The sequence below is a fragment of the Staurois parvus genome, unplaced genomic scaffold (genome assembly GCF_062004578.1).
Source record: "Staurois parvus isolate SC_StPar_1 unplaced genomic scaffold, SC_StPar_1.0 ptg000857l, whole genome shotgun sequence".
Classification (NCBI taxonomy): Eukaryota; Metazoa; Chordata; class Amphibia; order Anura; family Ranidae; genus Staurois; species Staurois parvus.
Window position 1 is genome coordinate 91,566 of NW_028318653.1, and position 26,644 is coordinate 118,209.

Below are 26,644 nucleotides of genomic sequence, written 5' to 3' on the forward strand. Positions count from 1 at the left end.
TATATTTGACAGTTGAAAAATGACAGTTTATTTTACAATGGCAATAAAATGCAGATCATTTTTGACAGTTGACAAAAAAAATCACATTTAAAAAAAAAGAGGGGTTTTTTGACAGTTGAAAAATATGAGTTATTTTTTGTCAGTTGAAAAATTTGTGTCATTTTTTTGCCACTGTCAAAAAAACCTGTAATTTTTCAACTGACAAAAAATGGCATTTTTCAACTGTCAATTTTTTACCACTGTAAAAAAAATCATTTTTCAACTGCCAATAAAACCTGTCATCTTTTAGTTGTCATAAAAACCCTCATTTATCAACTGTTATTTGCTGCAACTGTCAAAAATAAACTGTACTTTTTTTACCACTGTCAAAACAATTGCGATTTTTCAACTGTTAAAAATAACTTTCATTTCTCAATTGAAAAAATAATCTCATTTTGAACTGTCATTTTTTTCCATTGTCAAAAATTTACTTTTTTTTTATGCCACTGTCAAAAAAAACTCTTGTTTCTGCTGTCAAAAATAACTCATTTTTCAACTGTCACAGATAACTGTCATTTTTCAACTGTCAAAAAAACCTCTAATTTTTGAACTGTCATTTTATTGCCACAGTGAAAAACAACGGCCATTTTTTAACTGACAAAAACTGTCATTTTTAAATTGCCATAAAACTCATTTTTCAACTGTCATTTTATTGTCAAAAATAAGTGTGACAAGTATGCAGCCAATGAAGGCAGAACACTCGGACCTCCTGCATGCTTGTTCCTGGTCAGTGACAGCCTAAGGAGTGAAGTGAGGTTTAGGATGAAGATGACGGCCCAGGAACCTGCAGCTTTCTTCACAAATCACTCCTGTTTCCTGCCCTTCCTCCTATTGGCTGAGTATTGCACCAATCACATCATCCCCCTTGTGATGTTTCTGGGCGGATCGCTCACTTCTGGCTCCTCCCACATGTATTTACACAACCTCCAAATATATATACCACGGCATGGAGGGGCTGAGTGAAGGTGGTGGTGAAGGTAAAGAGGTGTCGGATCGGGTCACACAGATCATAGAAGGAGATCCGCCCGGCCTCATAATCCAGATCTATCCTGACTCTGGTACTGGAGACACCGCCGGGGAATCGGGTCCTATTACTGTCATGTATCACTGAGTAATTATAAAACCCCAACAACCCCACCCTCTCCAACACCCAGGACTTCTTATTACATCCAATCTCTGACTGACCTCCTCTCCTGTCTATATTGGGGTAACACATCCCGACTTTGCAGTGTCGTGCCCCCCCGACATCCACGTCCCAGTAATGTCTCCCTGAGGAGAAGCTCTGACTGCTCATCACCTGAGGACACTGGAACCTCTCTGGTGTTTCTGGGCGATTCTGATACGAAAATGTTGATGAGGTTGCAGTTTTCCCGTCATCTGATATACGTATATCATTACCAGCTGTCCTCACATCCAGTAATATGTCTGTAACCCCCGACACCCCCCATGTTTGCTGTACAGCCCCAATATTTGGTCCTCCAGTGGGGGAGGGTTGGGGGTCTGGCCTGGATGGTGGAGCATTGATGGGACCTTTGCCCTTTGTAGTAGAATGTGGAGAGACATGTGTGCCTGTACATTTCTGTACATTGACCCCAGACATGATATCAGATAAACCCGTGTGTAATGTGTGTGAGATCCCCCCCACATCCCCATCCCCACCATCATGGAGGAGGTTCTCATGTCTCTCTCTGTCCTCATCATCTCCATCCTCAGTATCACACAAGTCACCTGTGTCTGATTCCTGTAGGACAGTCAGTGGATCCGTCATGTTACACAGCTCCTCAATGTCCCTCATCTTCCTGGACAGCTCCTCCTTCTTTATTTCCAGATCCTGAATATAATCCAACATGGGACGGGAGACCCGCTCTGCCCACCCGGAGATGTCCCTCAGGACTCTCTTCTCCAGGTCTTCCAGATGTCTCCTGAGGTCTCTGAACAGGTCAGTGACTCTCTTGGTTTCATCATCTGCTTTTCCTTGTACTTTCCTCTTGCGTTCCTGCAGACTCTGGACTCTTTTCTCCGTCTCCTCTCTCTCTGTCATCAGTTTCTGCAGAACATTCCTCAGTTTCTTCTTCTTCATCTCAGAGGCCTCCTCCAGAGTCTCCACCTGGTGTCCCCGATGTTCTCCAATGAACCCGCAGGACACACAGATACAGGTGGAGTCCTCGATGCAGTAATACTCCAGGATCTTCTTATGGATGGAGCATTTCCTGTCCTTCAGGGAAGTGGTGGGGTCACATAGGACGTGTTCTGGTGACTTGCTGTGGACTCTCAGGTGGTTGTCACACAGAGAAGCTTCACACAGCAGACAGGATTTCACAGCCGGTACAGGAGTGTGAATACAGTGAGTACAGAAGACCCCGGACTCCTCCTGCTCTGGATGGGTAGACTGGAAGTTCTCCACTATGTTACGTAGTGTTGTGTTCCTCCTCAGTTCAGGACGTTCCTGGAACTCTTCTCTGCATTCAGGACAGGAATAACCTCCAGTCCCCTCCTGTGTATCCAACACACGGCCAATACAGTCCCGGCAGAAGTTGTGTCCACATCTCAGGGTTACAGGATCTGTATAAATGTTCAGACAGACGGAACATTCCAGCTCCTTCCTCAGATCAGAAGACGCCATTGCTGACAGCAGAAGAGAGAAACGAAAGTGAAAGTAACCAGTGTGACCCGTTGTGTACGATCCTACAGGGAGGGGCTGAGACTCGTAGACATAGGAATCCTTACACAGAGGAGCACATACAGCACATGGGGGGATTCCTGACATTAATCTCCCTATCTGAGGAAAACAAAGAATATTTAATAGTCTGTGGAAACATTGTGTCAGGAATATTTATTCTTTGAAATGATCATTTGAACACAAATTACCCAGAGAAAATGGGTTTATCTGAAGAAATACAAGAGATCCGAAGATTAGCGTGTAAGGGGGCTTCTGATTGGCTGATTATTGGTATTAAAGGTACAAGTAGAACCCCATTTCTTCTAGGATAGAACAACCCACCTGATTGCAGCCCTTTACCTCGGCCATATTGTGCCCATCTCCTTGTCATAGGCTTTCCCATAACCCCCCTGGCCATTAGCTTTTACATTAAATACAAACAATGTCCTCACAGAAGAGATAGTTTCTGAATTTTATTGGTGTTCTTCGGAAGACGGCGTCATCACATCACATGGAGATACTACCAGCTAGTCTTCACCATCCGAATCAATGGTTATGTTTAGAGATGAGCGAAGTATTCAAAAATTCGATTCGGCTGATTCGGCGAATTCGAGGAATAAATTTGATTAGATGCAAATATATTCGCTGCGAATTTAACTTATAAAAGGGTGTTTCTAGGCTTCAGAGAGACTTAATATTAGTGCAGAACACTGTACCTTTAATTTAAATGCCCTTGGAGTCTGCTGGGGAAGAGAAATAATACTGTCAGTCAGTATGACATGCAGATGAGTGCCGTCGATCTTAGAATCACCGCACACTTCACTCATTTGGGCAGTCACGGGGCCAAAACCAGAGTGTGGAGCCACAGTGTGGCAGTGGAGGCAGCAGCAATGGGAGGCCATACAGCACCCTATGACAAAATGGAAACCAGCAGCAGTGTGAGGAGACCTGAAAGTGGCACATGGCAGAGTGTGGCGATGGAGACAGCAGCAATGGGAGGCGGTTCAGGGACCCATGAGAGACTCTGGACCTGGCAGCAGCATGAGGAGGCGGTACGGGGGCCCATGGCAGATTATGGGCCTGGCAGCAGCAATGGGAGGCCGTACAGGGACCCATGACACACTCTGGACCTGGCAGCAGCATGAGGAGGCGGTACGGGGGCCCATGGCAGATTACGGGCCTGGCAGCAGCAATGGGAGGCCCGTAATCTGCCAGCACCCTATGACAAAAAATGGAACACACCAGCAGTGTGAGGAGACCTGAAAGTGGCACATGTTTGGGGCATGATTCATGGCGGATTTAGTCAGTTGTGTCAGGAACTGGTGGTTTGAAATCCAGACTAATCCACGCCTGATTCATTTTCACAAACGTGAGTCTCTCCACACTTTGGGTGGACAGTCGTGTCCTCCGCGGAGTTACAATACCTCCTGCCGCACTAAACACGCGCTCCGATGCCACGCTACTGGCCGGGCATGACAGCCTTTCAAGGGCAAATTCAGCTAGTTGGGGCCAAAGGTCAAGTTTCGTTGCCCAGTAGTCAAGGGGATTGTCTACCTCGGTTGGCAGGGTGCTGTCCAAGTAGGCCCAAGCCTGTTGTTTGAGGTCCTGCTCCAGGTCCACCTGATGCTGCTGCTGCTGCGGCTGGTTAGTAGTTTCCTCACTGCGCTGGTGAAGAAAGCTACTCATCATCGACTGCAGACTGAGGCAGCCGCTGCTGGTGGAGCTGCCACTGCTCCTACCACCCCACCCCTGCTGCCATGGCAGCGGAACGCGAGCGCACAGGGCCCACAGTGTCTGAGGATGGACGTTGGCGCACAAAGGCAGAGACCAACTGACTACATAGGTGGTTTTTATAGTATGTTATTTTGGCCTCCCTCTCAGCAGGTGTGAAAAAGGCCACCATTTTTGAACGGTAGCGAGGGTCCAACAAGGTGGACAGCCAAAAGTCATCCCTCTGTCTGATGGTTATTATTCGGCTGTCGCTACGCAAGCAACCGAGCATGCTATGGGCCATTCGTGCCAAGGAATGCGAGGGACTCCCTGCCTCCATCTCCACAGCATACTGCCACGGTGCGTCTGGGTCCTCTGTCTTCTCCTCCTCCTCCTCTACCAGATGCTCCTGCTCCTCCACTCCTCTCCGCTGAGTGGAAAAACCACCCATTTCACTCAATAATTCCTGAGCACCAATGTCCTCCTCTACCTCCTCCTCTTCTTCCTGTCCTGCCCCCACAGGGGTCATGTGGCGTTGAGATCTGTGCGCCACGTCTACCGCACCCTGACCAGCCATTGTTAACAGCATTTGTTCCAGGACGTGCAACAGAGGAATGACGTCGTTCATCCCATAGTCCTGTCGACTCACGAATAGCGTGGCCTCCTCAAAGGGCCTGAGCAAGCGCAGGTGTCACGCATGAGCTGCCAATGGCTGACATCTAAGTTACACAGGGGAGGACCTTTATCCACTTGTAACATCAGGAAATCGGTGATGGCCTTTCGCTGTTCGTAAAGGCGGTCTAACATATGTAGGGTTGAATTCCACCTTGTTGCAACGTCACAGCATGAGGAGTCGGTACGGGGGCCCATGGCAGATTACGGGCCTGGCAGCAGCAATGGGAGGCCCGTAATCTGCCAGCACCCTATGACAAAATGGAACACACCAGCAGTGTGAGGAGACCTGAAAGTGGCACATGGCAGAGTGTGGCGATGGAGACAGCAGCAATTGGAGGCCGTACAGGGACCCATGAGACACTGTGGACCTGGCAGCAGCATGAGGAGGCGGTACGGGGGCCCATGGCAGATTACGGGCCTAGCAGCAGCAATGGGAGGCCCGTAATCTGCCAGCACTCTATGAAAAATGGAACACACCAGCAGTGTGAGGAGACCTGAAAGTGGCACATGGCAGAGTGTGGCGATGGAGACAGCAGCAATGGGAGGCCGTACAGGGACCCATGAGAGACTCTGGACCTGGCAGCAGCATGAGGAGGCGGTACTGGGGCCCATGGCAGATTACGGGCCTGGCAGCAGCAATGGGAGGCCCGTAATCTGCCAGCACCCTATGACAAAAAATGGAACACACCAGCAGTGTGAGGAGACCTGAAAGTGGCACATGGCAGAGTGTGGCGATGGAGACAGCAGCAATGGGAGGCCGTACAGGGAATCATGAGAGACTGTGGACCTGGCAGCAGCATGAGGAGGCGGTACGGCGGCCCATGGCAGATTACGGGCCTGGCAGCAGCAATGGGAGGCCCGTAATCTGCCAGCACCCTATGACAAAATGGAACACACCAGCAGTGTGAGGAGACCTGAAAGTGGCACATGGCAGAGTGTGGCGATGGAGACAGCAGCAATGGGAGGCCGTACAGGGACCCATGAGACACTGTGGACCTGGCAGCAGCATGAAGAGGTGGTACAGGGGCCCATGGCAGATTTCAGGCCTGGCAGCAGCAATGGGAGGCCCGTAATCTGCCAGCACCCTATGACAAAAAATGGAACACACCAGCAGTGTGAGGAGACCTGAAAGTGGCACATGGCAGAGTGTGGCGATGGAGACAGCAGCAATGGGAGGCCGTACAGGGACCCATGAGACACTGTGGACCTGGCAGCAGCTTGAAGAGGCGGTACAGGGGCCCATGGCAGATTACAGGCCTGGCAGCAGCAATGGGAGGCCCGTAATCTGCCAGCACCCTATGACAAAAAATGGAACACACCAGCAGTGTGAGGAGACCTGAAAGTGGCACATGGCAGAGTGTGGCGATGGAGACAGCAGCAATGGGAGGCCGTACAGGGACCCATGAGACACTGTGGACCTGGCAGCAGCATGAGGAGGCGGTACGGGGGCCCATGGCAGATTACGGGCCTAGCAGCAGCAATGGGAGGCCCGTAATCTGCCAGCACCCTATGACAAAATGGAACACACCAGCAGTGTGAGGAGACCTGAAAGTGGCACATGGCAGAGTGTGGCGATGGAGACAGCAGCAATGGGAGGCCGTACAGGGACCCATGAGAGACTCTGGACCTGGCAGCAGCATGAGGAGGCGGTACTGGGGCCCATGGCAGATTACGGGCCTGGCAGCAGCAATGGGAGGCCCGTAATCTGCCAGCACCCTATGACAAAAAATGGAACACACCAGCAGTGTGAGGAGACCTGAAAGTGGCACATGGCAGAGTGTGGCGATGGAGACAGCAGCAATGGGAGGCCGTACAGGGACCCATGAGAGACTGTGGACCTGGCAGCAGCATGAGGAGGCGGTACAGGGGCCCATGGCAGATTACGGGCCTGGCAGCAGCAATGGGAGGCCCGTAATCTGCCAGCACCCTATGACAAAATGGAACACACCAGCAGTGTGAGGGGACCTGAAAGTGGCACATGGCAGAGTGTGACGATGGAGACAGCAGCAATGGGAGGCCGTACAGGGACCCATGAGACACTGTGGACCTGGCAGCAGCATGAAGAGGCGGTACAGGGGCCCATGGCAGATTACAGGCCTGGCAGCAGCAATGGGAGGCCCGTAATCTGCCAGCACCCTATGACAAAAAATGGAACACACCAGCAGTGTGAGGAGACTTGAAAGTGGCACATGGCAGAGTGTGGCGATGGAGACAGCAGCAATGGGAGGCCGTACAGGGACCCATGAGACACTGTGGAACTGGCAGCAGCTTGAAGAGGCGGTACAGGGGCCCATGGCAGATTACAGGCCTGGCAGCAGCAATGGGAGACCCGTAATCTGCCAGCACCCTATGACAAAAAATGGAACACACCAGCAGTGTGAGGAGACCTGAAAGTGGCACATGGCAGAGTGTGGCGATGGAGACAGCAGCAATGGGAGGCCGTACAGGGACCCATGAGACACTGTGGACCTGGCAGCAGCATGAGGAGGTGGTACGGGGGCCCATGGCAGATTACGGGCCTAGCAGCAGCAATGGGAGGCCCGTAATCTGCCAGCACCCTATGACAAAAAATGGAACACACCAGCAGTGTGAGGAGACTTGAAAGTGGCACATGGCAGAGTGTGGCGATGGAGACAGCAGCAATGGGAGGCCGTACAGGGACCCATGAGACACTGTGGAACTGGCAGCAGCTTGAAGAGGCGGTACAGGGGCCCATGGCAGATTACAGGCCTGGCAGCAGCAATGGGAGGCCCGTAATCTGCCAGCACCCTATGACAAAAAATGGAACACACCAGCAGTGTGAGGAGACCTGAAAGTGGCACATGGCAGAGTGTGGCGATGGAGACAGCAGCAATGGGAGGCCGTACAGGGACCCATGAGACACTGTGGACCTGGCAGCAGCATGAGGAGGTGGTACGGGGGCCCATGGCAGATTACGGGCCTAGCAGCAGCAATGGGAGGCCCGTAATCTGCCAGCACCCTATGACAAAATGGAACACACCAGCAGTGTGAGGAGACCTGAAAGTGGCACATGGCAGAGTGTGGCGATGGAGACAGCAGCAATGGGAGGCCGTACAGGGACCCATGAGACACTGTGGACCTGGCAGCAGCAAGAGGAGGCGGTACTGGGGCCCATGGCAGATTACGGGCCTGGCAGCAGCAATGGGAGGCCCGTAATCTGCCAGCACCCTATGACAAAAAGTGGAACACACCAGCAGTGTGAGGAGACCTGAAAGTGGCACATGGCAGAGTGTGGCGATGGAGACAGCAGCAATGGGAGGCCGTACAGGGACCCATAAGAGACTGTGGACCTGGCAGCAGCATGAGGAGGCGGTACAGGGGCCCATGGCAGATTACGGGCCTGACAGCAGCAATGGGAGGCCCGTAATCTGCCAGCACCCTATGACAAAATGGAACACACCAGCAGTGTGAGGAGACCTGAAAGTGGCACATGGCAGAGTGTGGCGATGGAGACAGCAGCAATGGGAGGCCGTACAGGGACCCATGAGACACTGTGGACCTGGCAGCAGCATGAGGAGGCGGTACGGGTGCCCATGGCAGATTACGGGCCTAGCAGCAGCAATGGGAGGCCCGTAATCTGCCAGCACCCTATGACAAAATGGAACGCACCAGCAGTGTGAGGAGACCTGAAAGTGGCACATGGCAGAGTGTGGCGATGGAGACAGCAGCAATGGGAGGCCGTACAGGGACCCATGAGACACTGTGGACCTGGCAGCAGCATGAAGAGGCAGTACAGGGGCCCATGGCAGATTACAGGCCTGGCAGCAGCAATGGGAGGCCCGTAATCTGCCAGCACCCTATGACAAAAAATGGAACACACCAGCAGTGTGAGGAGACCTGAAAGTGGCACATGGCAGAGTGTGGCGATGGAGACAGCAGCAATGGGAGGCCGTACAGGGACCCATGAGACACTGTGGACCTGGCAGCAGCATGAGGAGGCGGTACGGGGGCCCATGGCAGATTACGGGCCTAGCAGCAGCAATGGGAGGCCCGTAATCTGCCAGCACCCTATGACAAAATGGAACACACCAGCAGTGTGAGGAGACCTGAAAGAGGCACATGGCAGAGTGTGGCGATGGAGACAGCAGCAATGGGAGGCCGTACAGGGACCCATGAGACACTGTGGACCTGGCAGCAGCATGAAGAGGCGGTACAGGGGCCCATGGCAGATTGCAGGCCTGGAAGCAGCAATGGGAGGCCCGTAATCTGCCAGCACCCTATGACAAAAAATGGAACACACCAGCAGTGTGAGGAGACCGGAAAGTGGCACATGGCAGAGTGTGGCGATGGAGACAGCAGCAATGGGAGGCCGTACAGGGACCCATGAGACACTGTGGACCTGGCAGCAGCATGAGGAGGCGGTACGGCGGCCCATGGCAGATTACGGGCCTAGCAGCATCAATGGGAGGCCCGTAATCTGCCAGCACCCTATGACAAAATGGAACACACCAGCAGTGTGAGGAGACCTGTAAGTGGCACATGGCACAGTGTGGCGATGGAGACAGCAGCAATGGGAGGCCGTACAGGGACCCATGAGAGACTCTGGACCTGGCAGCAGCATGAGGAGGCGGTACTGGGGCCCATGGCAGATTACGGGCCTGGCAGCAGCAATGGGAGGCCTGTAATCTGCCAGCACCCTATGACAAAATGGAACACACCAGCAGTGTGAGGAGACCTGAAAGTGGCACATGGCAGAGTGTGTTGATGGAGACAGCAGCAATGGGAGGCCGTACAGGGACCCATGAGAGACTCTGGACCTGGCAGCAGCATGAGGAGGCAGTACGGGGGCCCATGGCAGATTACGGGCCTAGCAGCAGCAATGGGAGGCCCGTAATCTGCCAGCACCCTATGACAAAATGGAACACACCAGCAGTGTGAGGAGACCTGAAAGTGGCACATGGCAGAGTGTGGCGATGGAGACAGCAGCAATGGGAGGCCGTACAGGGACCCATGAGACACTGTGGACCTGGCAGCAGCATGAGGAGGCGGTACGGGGGCCCATGGCAGATTACGGGCCTGGCAGCAGCAATGGGAGGCCCGTAATCTGCCAGCACCCTATGACAAAATGGAACACACCAGCAGTGTGAGGAGACCTGAAAGTGGCACATGGCAGAGTGTGGCGATGGAGACAGCAGCAATGGGAGGCCGTACAGGGACCCATGAGAGACTCTGGACCTGGCAGCAGCATGAGGAGGCGGTACGGGGGCCCATTGCAGATTACGGGCCTGGCAGCAGCAATGGGAGGCCCGTAATCTGCCAGCACCCTATGACAAAATGGAACACACCAGCAGTGTGAGGAGACCTGAAAGTGGCACATGGCAGAGTGTGGCGATGGAGACAGCAGCAATGGGAGGCCGTACAGGGACCCATGAGACACTGTGGACCTGGCAGCAGCATGAGGAGGCGGTACGGGGGCCCATGTCAGATTACGGGCCTGGCAGCAGCAATGGGAGGCCCGTAATCTGCCAGCACCCTATGACAAAATGGAACACACCAGCAGTGTGAGGAGACCGGAAAGTGGCACATGGCAGAGTGTGGCGATGGAGACAGCAGCAATGGGAGGCCGTACAGGGACCCATGACAGATTATGGGCCTGGCAGCAGCATGAGGAGGCGGTACAGGGGCCCATGGCAGATTACGGGCCTGGCAGCAGCAATGGGAGGCCCGTAATCTGCCAGCACCCTATGACAAAATGGACAGCACCAGCAGTGTGAGGAGACCTGAAAGTGGCACATGGCAGAGTGTGGCGATGGAGACAGCAGCAATGGGAGGCCGTACAGGGACCCATGACACACTCTGGACCTGGCAGCAGCATGAGGAGTCGGTACGGGGGCCCATGGCAGATTACGGGCCTGGCAGCAGCAATGGGAGGCCCGTAATCTGCCAGCACCCTATGACAAAATGGAAAAAACCAGCAGTGTGAGGAAACCTGAAAGTGGCACATGGCAGAGTGTGGCTATGGAGACAGCAGCAATGGGAGGCCGTACAGGGACCCATGAGAGACTCTGGACCTGGCAGCAGCATGAGGAGGGGGTACGGGGGCCCATGGCAGATTACAGGCCTGGCAGCAGCAATGGGAGGCCCGTAATCTGCCAGCACCCTATGACAAAATGGAACACACCAGCAGTGTGAGGAGACCTGAAAGTGGCACATGGCAGAGTGTGGCGATGGAGACAGCAGCAATGGGAGGCCGTAGAGGGACCCATGAGAGACTCTGGACCTGGCAGCAGCATGAGGAGGCGGTACGGGGGCCCATGGCAGATTACGGGCCTGGCAGCAGCAATGGGAGGCCCGTAATCTGCCAGCACCCTATGACAAAATGGAACACACCAGCAGTGTGAGGAGACCTGAAAGTGGCACATGTTTGGGGCATGATTCATGGCGGATTTAGTCAGTTGTGTCAGGAACTGGTGGTTTGAAATCCAGACTAATCCACGCCTGATTCATTTTCACAAACGTGAGTCTCTCCACACTTTGGGTGGACAGTTGTGTCCTCCGCGGAGTTACAATACCTCCTGCCGCACTAAACACGCGCTCCGATGCCACGCTACTGGCCGGGCATGACAGCCTTTCAAGGGCAAATTCAGCTAGTTGGGGCCAAAGGTCAAGTTTCGTTGCCCAGTAGTCAAGGGGATTGTCTACCTCGGTTGGCAGGGTGCTGTCCAAGTAGGCCCAAGCCTGTTGTTTGAGGTCCTGCTCCAGGTCCACCTGATGCTGCTGCTGCTGCTGCGGCTGGTTAGTAGTTTCCTCATTGCGCTGGTGAAGAAAGCTACTCATCATCGACTGCAGACTGAGGCAGCCGCTGCTGGTGGAGCTGCCACTGCTCCTACCACCCCACCCCTCCCCTGCTGCCATGGCAGCGGAACGCGAGCGCACAGGGCCCACAGTGTCTGAGGATGGACGTTGGCGCACAAAGGCAGAGACCAACTGACTACATAGGTGGTTTTTATAGTACGTTATTTTGGCCTCCCTCTCAGCAGGTGTGAAAAAGGCCACCATTTTTGAACGGTAGCGAGGGTCCAACAAGGTGGACAGCCAAAAGTCATCCCTCTGTCTGATGGTTATTATTCGGCTGTCGCTACGCAAGCAACCGAGCATGCTATGGGCCATTTGTGCCAAGGAATGCGAGGGACTCCCTGCCTCCATCTCCACAGCATACTGCCACGGTGCGTCTGGGTCCTCTGTCTCCTCCTCCTCCTCTACCAGATGCTCCTGCTCCTCCACTCCTGTCCGCTGAGTGGAAAAGCCACCCATTTCACTCAATAATTCCTGAGCACAAATGTCCTCCTCTACCTCCTCCTCTTCTTCCTGTTCTGCCCCCACAGGGGTCATGTGGCGTTGAGATCTGTGCGCCACGTCTACCGCACCCTGACCAGCCATTGTTAACAGCATTTGTTCCAGGACGTGCAACAGAGGAATGACGTCGTTCATCCCATAGTCCTGCCGACTCACGAATAGCGTGGCCTCCTCAAAGGGCCTGAGCAAGCGGCAGGTGTCACGCATGAGCTGCCAATGGCTGACATCTAAGTTACACAGGGGAGTACCTTTATCCGCTTGTACCATCAGGAAATCGGTGATGGCCTTTCGCTGCTCGTAAAGGCGGTCTAACATATGTAGGGTTGAATTCCACCTTGTTGCAACGTCGCAGATCAGGCGATGCTGTGGAATTCCGTTCTGCCGCTGCAGCTCAATGAGGGTGTTCTTTGCGGTGTAGGAATGGCTGAAATGCATGCAAAGTTTACGTGACATTTTAAGGATGTCTTGCAGTGGGATGGTGGATTTTAGGAACCGCTTGACAACCAGATTGAACACGTGAGCCATGCATGGCGCATGGCACAACCTTCCTTGACGCAGAGCAGACACCATGTTCTTTCCGTTGTCGGTCAACATGGTTCCGATTTTCAGTTTGCGCGGAGACAGCCATCTGTCGATTTCTCTGTTCATTACACTCAGAAGTTCCTCCCCTGTGTGACTACGTTCGCCAAGGCATACCAGGTACAGCACAGCGTGACACCGTTGCGCCCTGCACATGTGATATGTTGGTCGGGTAATGGGACTTGGCACGGGGGTAGCGGCTGAGGACACGGCGGAAGAAGAGGTGGTAGAGGCGGACATCTTTGCCGGACCAAGGACGTGCAAACGTGGAGGCAAAAGCGGCGTGACCTGTCCAAGTTGCTGGTGCGGCTGTGCCGGCACCACGTTCACCCAGTGGGCCGTAAATGACATGTACTGTCCCTGACCGTAGTTACAGCTCCACACGTCGGCGCTGCCGTGCACTTTGGCAGAGACCGACATGCTCAAAGACTGGCCCACCATCTCTTCTACATGTGAATGCAGGGCTGGCACTGCCTTTTTGGCAAAGAAATGCCGGCTTGGCACTCTCCAACGCGGCGCGGCACAAGCCATCATTTCTCGGAAAGGTGCTGAGTCCACCACTTGGAAAGGGAGAGACTGCAGCACCAGCAACTTGGACAGGAGGACGTTCAGCTTCTGCACCGTCGGGTGCGTGCTCGCAAACTGTTGTCTCTTGGAAACGGATTCCAAGAAAGACTGCTGACGGAATCCGTGAAGAGGAGTAGCAGGAGAAGGAGCATCTGAACGAGCGGAAGATGCCAACGAGCGACAACTCCCCTCAGCAGAGGTGTTGGAGCCTTGACTGGCTGATAGAGGGCGATTGATGTCGGGTGACGGAGCAAGTAACGGAGCGGGTGATGGAGCGGGGGCTGGGGCAGGCATAACCGCCGTATCTTTATCACGGTTTTCCCAGGCCACTGAATGGCGACGCTGCATATGCTGACGCAACGCTGTAGTCCCAACATGGGCCCCCTGACCAAGCTTGACTTTCTGGCCACATAGTCGACATACGGCTACGTTTACTTCCTCGGGCGGCTTGACGAAAAATTGCCACACCGCCGAGTAGGAAACTTTGCCCCCGCTACTCCTCACTGGCTGACTGCTACTTCCTCCGTGCACACCGGCACCACTACTGGCCGTGGTGGTAGGCTGCAGTGGAGCTGGTGCTCTACTCCATGGCCATTTGCCTCCACTGACACTGCTGCGACCCTGCTGCCTCCTGGGCAACCCACCGACTGTTTTGCTCGCTGCCAAGCTGGCACCCTCTTCTCCTGATGATGCGGAAGAAATTACCTGATGACGACGAGGCTGGTAAGTGCGATCAGCCTCATCATCATCAATTAGGGTCTCCCCCTCACTACTAGCCCCCTCGGCTGCGAGTGGGTCAGGAGACAGACCTGTCTCTAGACCGGCTACCGAGCCACTCTCCTCGCCAGTACTTCTTCGCCTGGCTGCTGAAGAGGCGATTGTCTCCCCCCGTTCCTGACCGCCCTCTGTTAGCTCTTCCTCACTGTACAGTGGGGCTGAGCCCACAGCATGCGATACTTCGCTTGGTGAGGGAACAGCAAAGGACAGGGGCAGGTCGAGGACACGTGATTTCAGTGGGCTTGCTCCCAGGCCATGCCAACTAACGGTTGTGTCTGACGTACCCACCGACCGTTGGCTGTAGGTGTCAGAGGTGACCTGGGAAGAGGAAGACGACCGAGCCAACCAATCGATGACGGCAGGGTTGTCGGTGGAGACACGACCGCTGGATGACACCGGGAGCACTGGCCTCTTTCTGCGACTAGTGCTGCCTCGACCCCTTCCTCTGCTGCCACATCTGCTCGCTCCTAAAACATTGCCTCCTCTGCCACTCCTCTGCATGTTGTCTGACATACTCTTTAATTCAACGATTCTGTGTCCCTGAGTAACAATTCTGTGTCCCTGAGTAACAATTCTGTGTCCCTCAGTAACAATTCTGTGTCCCTGAGTAACAATTCTGTGTCCCTGAGTAACAATTGTGTGTCCCTCAGTAACAATTCTGTGTCCCTCAGTAACAATTCTGTGTCTGTCCCTGAGTAACAATTCTGTGTCCCTCAGTAACAATTCTGTGTCTGTCCCTGAGTAACAATTCTGTGTCCCTCAGTAACAATTCTGTGTCCCTCAGTAACAATTCTGTGTCTGTCCCTGAGTAACAATTCTGTGTCCCTGAGTAACAATTCTGTGTCCCTGAGTAACAATTCTGTGTCCCTGAGTAACAATTCTGTGTCCCTCAGTAACAATTCTGTGTCCCTCAGTAACAATTCTGTGTCTGTCCTTGAGTAACAATTATGTGTCCCTCAGTAACAATTCTGTGTCTATCCCTGAGTAACAATTATGTGTTCCTGAGTAACAATTCTGTGTCCCTCAGTAACAATTCTGTGTCCCTCAGTAACAATTCTGTGTCTGTCCCTGAGTAACAATTCTGTGTCCCCGAGTAACAATTCTGTGTCCCCAAGTAACAATTCTGTGTCCCTGAGTAACAATTCTGTGTCCCTCAGTAACAATTCTGTGTCCCTCAGTAACAATTCTGTGTCTGTCCCTGAGTAACAATTCTGTGTCCCTCAGTAACAATTCTGTGTCCCTCAGTAACAATTCTGTGTCCCTCAGTAACAATTCTGTGTCTGTCCCTGAGTAACAATTCTGTGTCCCTGAGTAACAATTCTGTGTCCCTCAGTAACAATTCTGTGTCCCTCAGTAACAATTTTGTGTCCCTCAGTAACAATTCTGTGTCTGTCCCTGAGTAACAATTCTGTGTCTGTCCCTGAGTAACAATTCTGTGTCTGTCCCTGAGTAACAATTCTGTGTCCCTCAGTAACAATTATGTGTCCCTCAGTAACAATTTTGTGTCCCTCAGTAACAATTCTGTGTCTGTCCCTGAGTAACAATTCTGTGTCTGTCCCTGAGTAACAATTCTGTGTCCCTCAGTAACAATTCTGTGTCCCTCAGTAACAATTCTGTGTCCCTCAGTAACAATTCTGTGTCTGTCCCTCAGTAACAATTCTATGTCTGTCCCTGAGTAACAATTCTGTGTCTGTCCCTGAGTAACAATTCTGTGTCTGTCCCTGAGTAACAATTATGTGTCTGTCCCTCAGTAACAATTCTGTGTCCCTCAGTAACAATTCTGTGTCCCTCAGTAGCAATTCTGTGTCCGTCAGTAACAATTCTGTGTCTGTCCCTGAGTAACAATTCTGTGTCTGTCCCTGAGTAACATTTCTGTGTCTGTCCTTTAGTAACAATTCTGTGTCTGTCCCTGAGTAACAATTCTGTGTCCCTCAGTAACAATTCTGTGTCCCTCAGTAACAATTCTGTGTCCCTCAGTAACAATTCTGTGTTCCTCAGTAACAATTCTGTGTCCCTCAGTAACAATTCTGTGTCTGTCCCTGAGTAACAATTCTGTGTCTGTCCCTGACTAACAATTCTGTGTCCCTAAGTAACGGTTCTGTGTCCCTAAGTAACGGTTCTGTGTCCCTCAGTAACGGTTCTGTGTCCCTAATACAGAGAGATCTGTCTCTCTTGAATGACTGGAGGCAAATGGAGAATTGTAAGATGGCCGCAATTTATAGCTCCACCATTACACAGTGCTGGCTGGCTGGCTGCTGATTGGCTAATGCGATCACATGTCATGAATGAATGCATTATGGGTCAGCGCGCCTTGTCTGCGCGCCTTCCCAGAGATCCCCGCTCCGTCGCCGCACATGTCGCCGCAATTTTTGGAAAGATTTCGATTCGCGCATCCGAAGTCTGCTAATTTTCGGATTCGGCGCGAATCGAAATTTTCCTAATATTCGAAACGAATTCCACTTCGCCTACTTCGATTCGCTCATCTCTAATCATGATCATCTACAAAACGGCCTTTTCACAATTGCAGGCGCAGGTTGAGGACGCAGTCGCAGGAATAACCTGTGAATCAATGGAATAGCGGAGTCTGTGTTGGATCTCTCACAAACCATAACCAAGGTATTCAAGTCACTCCTTCCGGATCGCAGCCCCGGGTCCTTCGCTTGTGATCGCATCCATAGAGCCCTGCGCCCTAAACCTCCTACTGATAAACCGCCTGGGGACATTGTTCTGTGTATGAAAGATTTCTTGACCAAAGAGGATATTCTTAGAGCCGCTCACAATACCCCAACGATCTCCTTCCATGGCTCGGTTTTACAAATCTTTGCAGATGTTTCTCCGGCTACGTTGGAGAAGCGCAGAAATATGAAGGAGGTTACAACGGCCCTTTTCTCAGCTCATATCCATTATAAATGGGGCTTCCCTTTTAAGTTGATAGTCCCATATAATGGGAGCACATATATAGCCACACCCCTTCCCGAAGGTAGAGAGATCCTGGCCAAGTTGGGCCTGGCAGACGCCCCATCACCTCAACTTCCACCCTCCACCCCTCGTGTTTCTCCCATCTGGCACACTCCATCTCCACGGAGGGACAGGAGGAGAGCCCGACAAGAGCTGGGCTGATGGGACCATGCCCACCTGCCTATTGTTCATTGTATTGATGGTCCTTGTTCCTGGTCCGCAATTTCCTTTGACTGGGATAGGAACCAACACACGGGGATTTTGTTTATTAGCGTCTCCTACATCTTCGGGATGTGTGTTTTTGTGGACACTGCTATGATGTTCCTGTGTTTCTGTAGAATATATATGCTCTCTCATTGATAAATGGATGTGTTTAGGTTTAACAAGGGTCTTTGGACCCTCTTATTGATTCATGGTCTCAAAACCCTTGAGCATGTTACCCCACCCTGCCACCTGACATGGCCGGAGATGTCACTGCCCGATTGTGGGGTGGCAGCTCCGTTTTGCATGTTTTACGGAGACAGGGTTTGGGCCCATGTGGCCCTTTGATGTTAGAATTTTTTGTTTTTTGTTTGTTTTGTTTTTGTTAGAATTCCATGTCTCTCAGTTACCCTTGGGGCCCATGTGGCCCTTTGATGTTAGAATTTTTTGTTTTTTGTTTGTTTTGTTTTTGTTAGAATTCCATGTCTCTCAGTTACCCTTTTAATTGCAGGAGCTATCACAGCTTCACCCCTATTGTTTTCTGTTTTTTCTCTATTTAAAGCTTTAGTACATGATGTTTGCCTGATGCCGTTGTGTGGACAATTTTGGGGTCTGGATGTCCCCTATGCTGGTACCACTGCCTGTAAATCTGTCTGATGCGGGCTCACGGGTCCCTATGCCTAGCCAAATAATTCTGGGAGATGTCTTTTCAATGTGTATTTTTATGCTGATAGTTGCAACCTTTGTATACTATGGTGATTCAATGTATGTCACATGATGTCCAGGGTTTCAATTCGCCAAACAAGCGCAAAACAGCCTTTCTCCAATATAAGTGATTGGGGGCTAAAATCATCTTATTACAGGAAACACATTTTGCATCCGCCAAACACCCGACATATTTCCATAGATCCTATAGACAGGGGTATTATACTTTACATTCCTCCAAGAGTAGGGGAGTGGCCATCTTTCTACATAATTCACTCCCCTTTGAGGTCCAACATGTATATCGTGATCCGGACAGTAGATTTATCATTCTCAAAGGCACCCTATCAGTATGAGAACTTACAATATCAAATATCTATGCACCGAATTTGGCACAAGCTCCCTTTTTCTCTAAATGTTTTGATGTTCTGGATAGATATTTGCCCCCCATCTATTGGTGGGTGGTCATTTCAACCTGGTAGCAAAACCTCTTTTGGACCGGAGCTCCTCCTGGCACTCGTCCCAGGCTTTCCCAAAGTCCCTTACTAAGAAACTAGATGCCCTCCAGTTGGTGGACGCCTGGAGGGCGCACAATGCGGGAGCCAGGGATTACTCATTCTACTCTCACCCACATGACTCTTATGGCAGATTAGACTATATCTATTGTACCCCCATTTTACTAGCGAATTCTAGGACAGCTTGCATCCACCAGAGCCCCTGGTCGGATCACGATATTATGGCCTTATCTATCACATGTATGGGATTGTCACCCACCCCCTTCTCTTGCAGACTTAATGACTCCATGCTTACTGATATTGACTCTCGCCAAGAGGTGGTCACATCTATTCAGGAATATCTTCAATCTAATTCAACTACTGATATATCTTCAGCCACACTATGGGTAGCCCATAAGGCGGTCCTACGTGGCCGCCTCATCTCCATGGCCTCATCCAGGAATAGAAAACGATGGCAACAAATACTTCTTCTTACCCGAGAGTTAGAAGCACATTATAGAAGTCATGTTGCTCATCCATCTCTACTTAATAAACAGTTATTGTCCCAAAAGCGCTTAGAATTGAATACTTTGCTTTCCCAAAAGACTGAAAAAGCTCTCCGCTGGTCGAAGGCCTCGTTCTTGTTACATAGCAACTCAGCATTCACTATGTTTGCAACTAAATTGAACCACTCTCTGCGCCCCCCACATGTCTATAAGTTACACACCACCTCGGGCGCTATCTCATCTCTACCTCAGGAAGTTTTGGGCATTTTTGAAAACTTTTATTCTAATCTATTAGCTCCTCCCCCATCAGACTCTGTTCCTCCATTAGACTCATGGCTGGACTCTATACCCCTCCCTGCTCTTACACCTCCTCAGATTGCCTCTCTTAATGCCCCCTGTAATCTGGAGGAAATAACTTGTGCGATTAGCGCGCTAAAAAGTTCTACTGCACCGGGTCCTGACAGATTCACCGCTAGTTATTATAAACATTTCACCTCTACGTTGGCTCCCTATCTGATATCTTTATTTAATGATGTATTGCAGGGGGGGAAGTTCCCGGAGGAGATGCTGTTGGCTAATATGTCTCTAATACCCAAACCACAGAAGGACCACCATCTACCCCAAAACTATAGACCAATCTCAGTGATGAATAACGATCTGAAGATATTTAGCCGTATTTTGGCGGACAGGTTGGCCCCTATTATCTCCTCTCTGGTCTCTCCAGACCAATCGGGTTTTATTCCTGACAGATTCATTACTGATAACATTCACCTCACCCTAAATGTTATTCAAGACGCCAATTTACATTCTAAAGAGGTTCTGTTGATGAGTCTGGACATAAACAAGGCCTTTGACAGTGTTCTCTGGCCCTATTTATTTTCCTTGCTACGGAAAATGGGCTTCAGTGAGGGGTTTTTGGCCGGTATACACGCCCTATATGACTCTCCTAAAACAAGAATTAGGCTCCCTGGCTGTAATTTGGACTTTTTTACATTGGGTAGAGGCACCCGTCAGGGCTGTCCTCTTTCACCCCTCTTGTTTGCACTGGTGTTGGAACCTTTGGCAGTGGCGATCAGATCACATCCGGATATTTCAGGCTATCCATTGTTAGTCTCACATTTCAGAATAAGTATGTATGCTGATGATGTTATGCTTTTCCTTACTGACCCATTGACTTCATTGCCTAATTTATGTGCCGTATTCAATGATTTTGCTATAACGTCAGGTCTCACCGTTAACTTTACAAAATCGGTGATTATGCCGGTTAATGTTCCTGATTACCTCTGCATCTCTCCGCAGTTCTTTCCCATTCTGATGGTCCACAGGCCGGATATCCTATTTAGGTATTAATCTCACCCCCAGATACTCGAATATGTTCCCTGCTAATTATCCACCATGTGTGTCACGTCTCTCTACTCTACTGAAGATTTGGCATGGTTACCCCATTTCCTTGCTGGGTAGAGTCACGGCGGTTAAAATGAATATTTTGCCTAAACTACTTTATCTTTTCAGAGCATTTCCAATCCCGATCTCGAAAACGTTTTTGAACCACTTTCAGCGGACTATTAACAATTTTATCTGGGGTAATAAATGTCCACGTTTTGCCTCATCTATTATGTATCACTCATAACGGACTGGAGGTCTCGGTCTTCCCAATTTTTGGCTATATTACCTCTCGGCTCATTTTGCACAACTATCACAATGGGGGACTATTAACTCTCAGACCCCATGGATCAAGTTTGAATCTCAGTCTATACGCCCATTCTACTTACCGGGCATTTTGTGGTCCAAAACCTCTCCCCGATCGCTTACCTTTTATAACTCCATAGTGACCCATTCACTGACACTTTGGTCCAAATACAAAATTAAATTAAATTTGGTCTCTTCTATTCCCCCCGGTATCTCATTTTTTGGTGATCCTACTTTTGCAGCAGCCTTTTCTTCTCCTCAGCTGTTTCATTGGTGGTATGATCGATCTCTTATCAGATTATCTGATTTCCAGAGAGGAGGATCTTACATTACCTTTGATATGCTGAGCGCGTTTTTAGATATTCCCCTTCGTGAGTACCATCGTTACCGACAGATTAGACACTTTTTTAAGTCACACTTTGGCCTTACCCCATCTTCTCCGATTTCCTTTTTTGAACGTATCAGCCGTGACTGTCCCAGGGGAAGGGGTCTTATTTCTGATCTTTATCACCAATCTTTGCTCTGTCTTTCTCCTACACCTCCTTTATACAGACAATAATGGGAGGAGGATAGTGGTGTCACTTTTTCAGATGAGGATTGGGACTCCATGGTGGATAACATATGTAAGTGTTCTAGATCTCTTTCTGTTCGTGAGACGGCCCTTAAAGTTTTAACCAGATGGTATTACACCCCATCAAGACTACATGTATTGTTCCCACAAACCTCCCCTCTATGTTTCCGGGGCTGTGGCCTTACAGGCACTTTGGTGCGTATATTTTGGGATTGCCCGTCCATATCTTCGATTTGGTGCAGGATATCCGAGGTGGCTACCTCACTGGTGGGTACCCCAATACGCTTATCTATACAGACCTGTCTATTGGGGGCTCATATTCCAGGGGTCCCTGATGCCATTATGAGATTGATACATTTTATATGTATTGCCACTTTATGGTCTATTGCCGTACATTGGAGGTCCGATGTTGTACCCTTGGCCTCCATCCTACACAGAATTGAGGCCGTAATGCTCATGGAACGCATTCGTTATACCCTACTGGATGAGATGCACTTATTTGCTAAAAATGGGAGTCATGGAGGGATTATAGACATTTATTACACGATTAACAACATTTCCAGTGAAAAATGACTGACATATACTGTTGACAGAAGTATCATTCAACCTGTCTTATCATCTACGTATTTCATGTTCCTGCAATCTACTCTTTTCTGTTTCTTCTCTTTCTTACTATAATATACTTTCCTGTATTGTACTTTTCAAAAGTGCCTTGTTTTTGCTGTAAATATTATTTGAAAATGTGCTGTTGTTTTACTGTCTACTTTTAATCAAAAAAATCGTTTGTAAAGAAAAAAAAAAACTCGATTTTTATGACAAAAAATAACTGTCATTTTTAAATTGTCAATAAAACCATAATTTTTCAATTTTTTGCCACTGTAAAATATAACTATTATTTTCAAATGAAAAAAATAACTGTCATTTTTTAAATGACCAAAAAAATACACATTTTTCAACTGTCACAATTAACTGTCATTTTCAAATGACAAAAAATGGCACTTTTTATCTGTCAAAACCCCCTCAATTTTTCAACTGTCATTTTATTGCCACTGTCAAAAATAAGTGTGACAAGCATGCATCCAGTGAAGGCGGAACACTCGGACCTCCTGCATGCTTGTTCCTGGTCAGTGACACACTAGGGAGTGAAGTGAAGTTTAGGATGAAGATGACGGCCCCGGAACCTGCAGCTTCCTCCACAAATCACTCCTGTTTCCTGCCCTTCCTCCTATTGGCTGAGTATTGCACCAATCACCAATCAGATCACCCCCCTTGTGATGTCTCTGGGCGGATCTCTCACTTCCGGCTCCTCCCACATATCTTTATACAACCTACCCCTCCCCATACACCTACCCCAGCATGGAGGGGCTGAGTGAAGGTGGTGGTGAAGGTGTGGAGGTGTCGGATCGGGTCACACAGATCATAGAAGGAGATCCGCCCGGCCTCATAATCCAGATCTATCCTGACTCTGGTACTGTAGATACTGCAGGGGAATGGGGTCTTCTTACTGTCATGTATCGCTGAGTACTCATCACCCCCCAACTTCTCCAACCCCCAGGACTTCTTATTATATCCAATCACTGACTGACCTCCTCTCCTGTCTATATTGGGGTAACACATCCCGACTCTCCAGTACTCTGACCCCCCGACATCCACGTCCCAGTAATGTCTCCCGGAGGAGAAGCTCTGACTGCTCATCACCTGAGGACTCTGGAACCTCTCTGGTGTTTCTGGCCGATTCTGATGTGATGATGATGACCAGGATGCAGTTTTCCCGTCATCTGATATATGTAGATAATTACCAGCTGTCCTCACATCCAGTAATATGTCTGTAACCCCCGACACCCCCCGTGTTTGCTGTACAGCCCCAATATTTGGTCCTCCAGTGGGGGAGGATTGGGGGTCTGGCCTGGATGGTGGAGCATTGATGGGACCTTTGCCCTTTGTAGTAGAATGTGGAGAGACATGTGTGCCTGTACATTTCTGTACATTGACCCCAGACATGATATCAGATAAACCCGTGTGTAATGTGTGTGAGATCCCCCCCACATCCCCATCCCCTCCATCATGGAGGAGCTTCTCATGTCTCTCTCTGTCCTCATCATCTCCATCCTCAGTATCACACAAGTCACCTGTGTATGATTCCTGTAGGACAGTCAGTGGATCCGTCATGTTACACAGCTCCTCAATGTCCCTCATCTTCCTGGACAGCTCCTCCTTCTTTATTTCCAGATCCCGAATATAATCCAACATGGGACGGGAGACCCGCTCTGCCCACCTGGAGATGTCCCTCAGGACTCTCTTCTCCAGGTCTTCCAGACGTCTCCTGAGGTCTCTGAACAGGGCAGTGACTCTCTTGGTTTCATCATCTGCTTTTCCTTGTACTTTCCTCCTGCGTTCCTGCAGACTCTGGACTCTTTTCTCCATCTCCTCTCTCTCTGTCATCAGTTTCTGCAGAACATTCCTCAGTTTCTTCTTCTTCATCTCAGAGGCCTTCTCCAAAGTCTCCACCTGGTGTCCCCGATGTTCTCCGGCCAAACTGCAGGACACACAGATACAGGTGGAGTCCTCGGTGCAGTAATACTTCAGTAGTTCCTTATGGATGGAGCATTTCCTGGTCTTCAGGGAAGTGGTGGGGTCACATAGGACATGTTCTGGTGACTTGCTGTGGACTCTCAGGTGGTTGTCACACAGAGAAGCTTCACACATCAGACAGGATTTCACAGCCGGTACAGGAGTGTGAATACAGTGAGTACAGAAGACCCCGGACTCCTCCTGCTCTGGATGGGTAGACTGGAAGTTCTCCACTATGTTACGTAGTGTTATGTTCCTCCTCAGTGCAGGACGTTCCTGGAACTCTTCTCTGCATTCAGGACAGGAATAACGTCCAGACCCCTCCTGTGTATCCAACACACGGCCAATACAGTCCCGGCAGAAGTTGTGTCCACATCTCAGGGTTACAGGATCTGTATAAATGTTCAGACAGATGGAACATTCCAGCTCCTTCCTCAGATCAGAAGACGCCATCGCTGAGAGCAGAAGACAGAATGACGGGGAAAGTCTCTAACACTCCGTATCCAAGGTGACCCATTCTGTACACTCCTACACGGGGCGAGGTGTACATTCCTACACAGGGAGAGGCTGGGACTGAGACACGTAGCTAGAAGAATTCTTCTACAGAAGGACACAGACATGTAATAAGTAGTGACGGGTCCAACACCCCCCTGTTCGGTTCGCGGTCCAACATTCCAACTTGACGAAAGTTCAACTGCAAACTTTGAACTCAATGAAAGTCTATGGGACTGGAACTTGTAAATGGAAAAGTGACCATTCTGAAGGCTTTTATGCCAGTTATTGGCCCCAGAAGTGGTATGGGGACTCGGGGACGGCCCTGAGGGACAGGAATCAGTGAGGAAAAAAAAGTACCGTTTTTATAGGGGCCGTCATTTTTCATTGCTTAAAGTAAAAAAACAAAAAAAATTAAAATGTAATTATCATTTCTGGGGGGGTCCCCATAAACTCCCTGCAGAGTTGCACATCTGTACAATGTATAGGACCTGCTGCACCACGACTGATATTTATATTATTTAAAAAAAAAGGATGTGTGGGGTCCCCCCTAATCCATACAGACCCATTAGGTCTGGTGGGAAGGTTAGGAGGGACCCCACAGTGACTTTTTTTTTAAGTGCGTGGGGTTCCCCCTAAAAGCCAAACCAGGTCCTTTAGACCTGATAGGACTTCTAAGAAGAACCCCACCACTGACAAATAGGTGGAAAAAGTGTGGGGTCCCTCCTAACTTCCTACCAGACCCTTGATCTGAGCGCAGGCCTGGTAGGCCTAAAAGTGGGGATGAATGAGTGGCCCTCCCCTCCCTGGGGCTTACCAGGACACATTCCCTCAGCATGGAGACAAGGGCCTCTTCCCCAAAACCCTGGTTGTGGGGGTTTGCAGGCAGGGGGCTCATTAGCATCAGGGTACACCTTTAAATAAGGGGGGCACCCTGATGCTGCCCCCCTTGTGCATGAGTAAGCGGTACAAAATAAAAACATAAGTGCCTTGGGTGTTGGTGGGGCCCTAAACCAAACAAATAGTTGGAAGCGACCATAATCAGGATTGAGGAATAGGATAGGCAGCATAGGCAGTCTTCAAGGGATCCCAGATCCCTAACAAATGGGATCAGTTACATCAGCATCAGGGACAAGATAGTTGCTGTTGATCCAGGACTGATTCATGTTGATAAATGTCAGCTGGTCAGCGGAGTCTGTGGACAGACGCACTCTTTTATCCGTCACAAAACCTCCAGCAGCACTGAATGTCCGTTCGGAAAGCACTCTGGGTGCAGGACAGGTCAGTAGCTGGATGGCATATTGAGCGAGTTCTGGCCAGTGATCCATCCTCAAGACCCAGTAACCCAGTGGATGTTCAGTTGGAAAGGTCTCCAAGTCTGCTCTTGCCCCTAGATAATCCTGCACCATATGATGCAGACCCTGCCGATGGGTGCTTAAACCTAATATCCCTGGGCACTGAGGACTAAAGAACTGTTTGAAGGCATCGGTCAGCCGGCCACCTTCTCCACCGCTCTTCCTTTGACAGAATGAAGCCTCAGAAACACGTTGTCCAGGAAATGGTAACCTCCCATTGTCTGGAAAGGTTCTACTCAAATGTTTTTTCATGGTGTCCTCAAGATGTTTCATCCTCTGCTCCCTCTGTGAAGACTGGATGAGCTCTGCAACTTCACCCTTGTAACGTGGATCAAGAAGGGTAGCCAACCAGTACTGATCCCTCTCCTTGATACCACGAATCCTCGGGCCCTTACACAGGCTTTGCAGAATCAGGGAGCCCATGCAGTGTAAGGTTGAAGAGGCAGGAGATTCTGAGTCCTCTGGGTCACTGAGGATGACATTGTCAGGAACTACCTCCTCCCAGCCATGTACTACTCCTGGTTGGGGTTGTGGGGACTGGAAACCACCCCATGAAGACTGCTGTATGTGATCCTCTACTTCCATGGTGCTGCAATCCTCCTCCTTCTCTTCCTCCTCCTGCTGTGTGTTTTGTGGCCCCGCAGGAATGGTTTCTGCATAAAGGGGACCTTGAGAGGACAGGAAATCCTCCTCTTCCTCCCGTTGTTCTGCCTCAAGTGCCCTGTCCATGATTCCACGCAGCGTGTGCTCCAGCAGGAAGACTAGAGGGATAATGTCACTGA

The 26,644-nt window shown here is 50.2% G+C and overlaps 2 protein-coding genes across 2 annotated transcripts; both read right to left on the bottom strand.

The window, feature by feature from the left end:
• Positions 1–581: 581 nt before the first annotated feature.
• Positions 582–2,674, bottom strand: LOC149443487 (E3 ubiquitin/ISG15 ligase TRIM25-like). Its single transcript, XM_089655618.1, has one exon. The coding sequence runs from the start codon at positions 2,660–2,662 to the stop codon at positions 929–931; it is 1,734 nt and encodes a 577-aa protein (XP_089511744.1). The 5' UTR covers positions 2,663–2,674; the 3' UTR covers positions 582–928.
• A 19,290-nt stretch (positions 2,675–21,964) lies between these two features.
• LOC149443488 (E3 ubiquitin/ISG15 ligase TRIM25-like) lies at positions 21,965–24,477 on the bottom strand. Its single transcript, XM_089655619.1, has one exon. The coding sequence runs from the start codon at positions 24,466–24,468 to the stop codon at positions 22,738–22,740; it is 1,731 nt and encodes a 576-aa protein (XP_089511745.1). The 5' UTR covers positions 24,469–24,477; the 3' UTR covers positions 21,965–22,737.
• Positions 24,478–26,644: the final 2,167 nt, after the last annotated feature.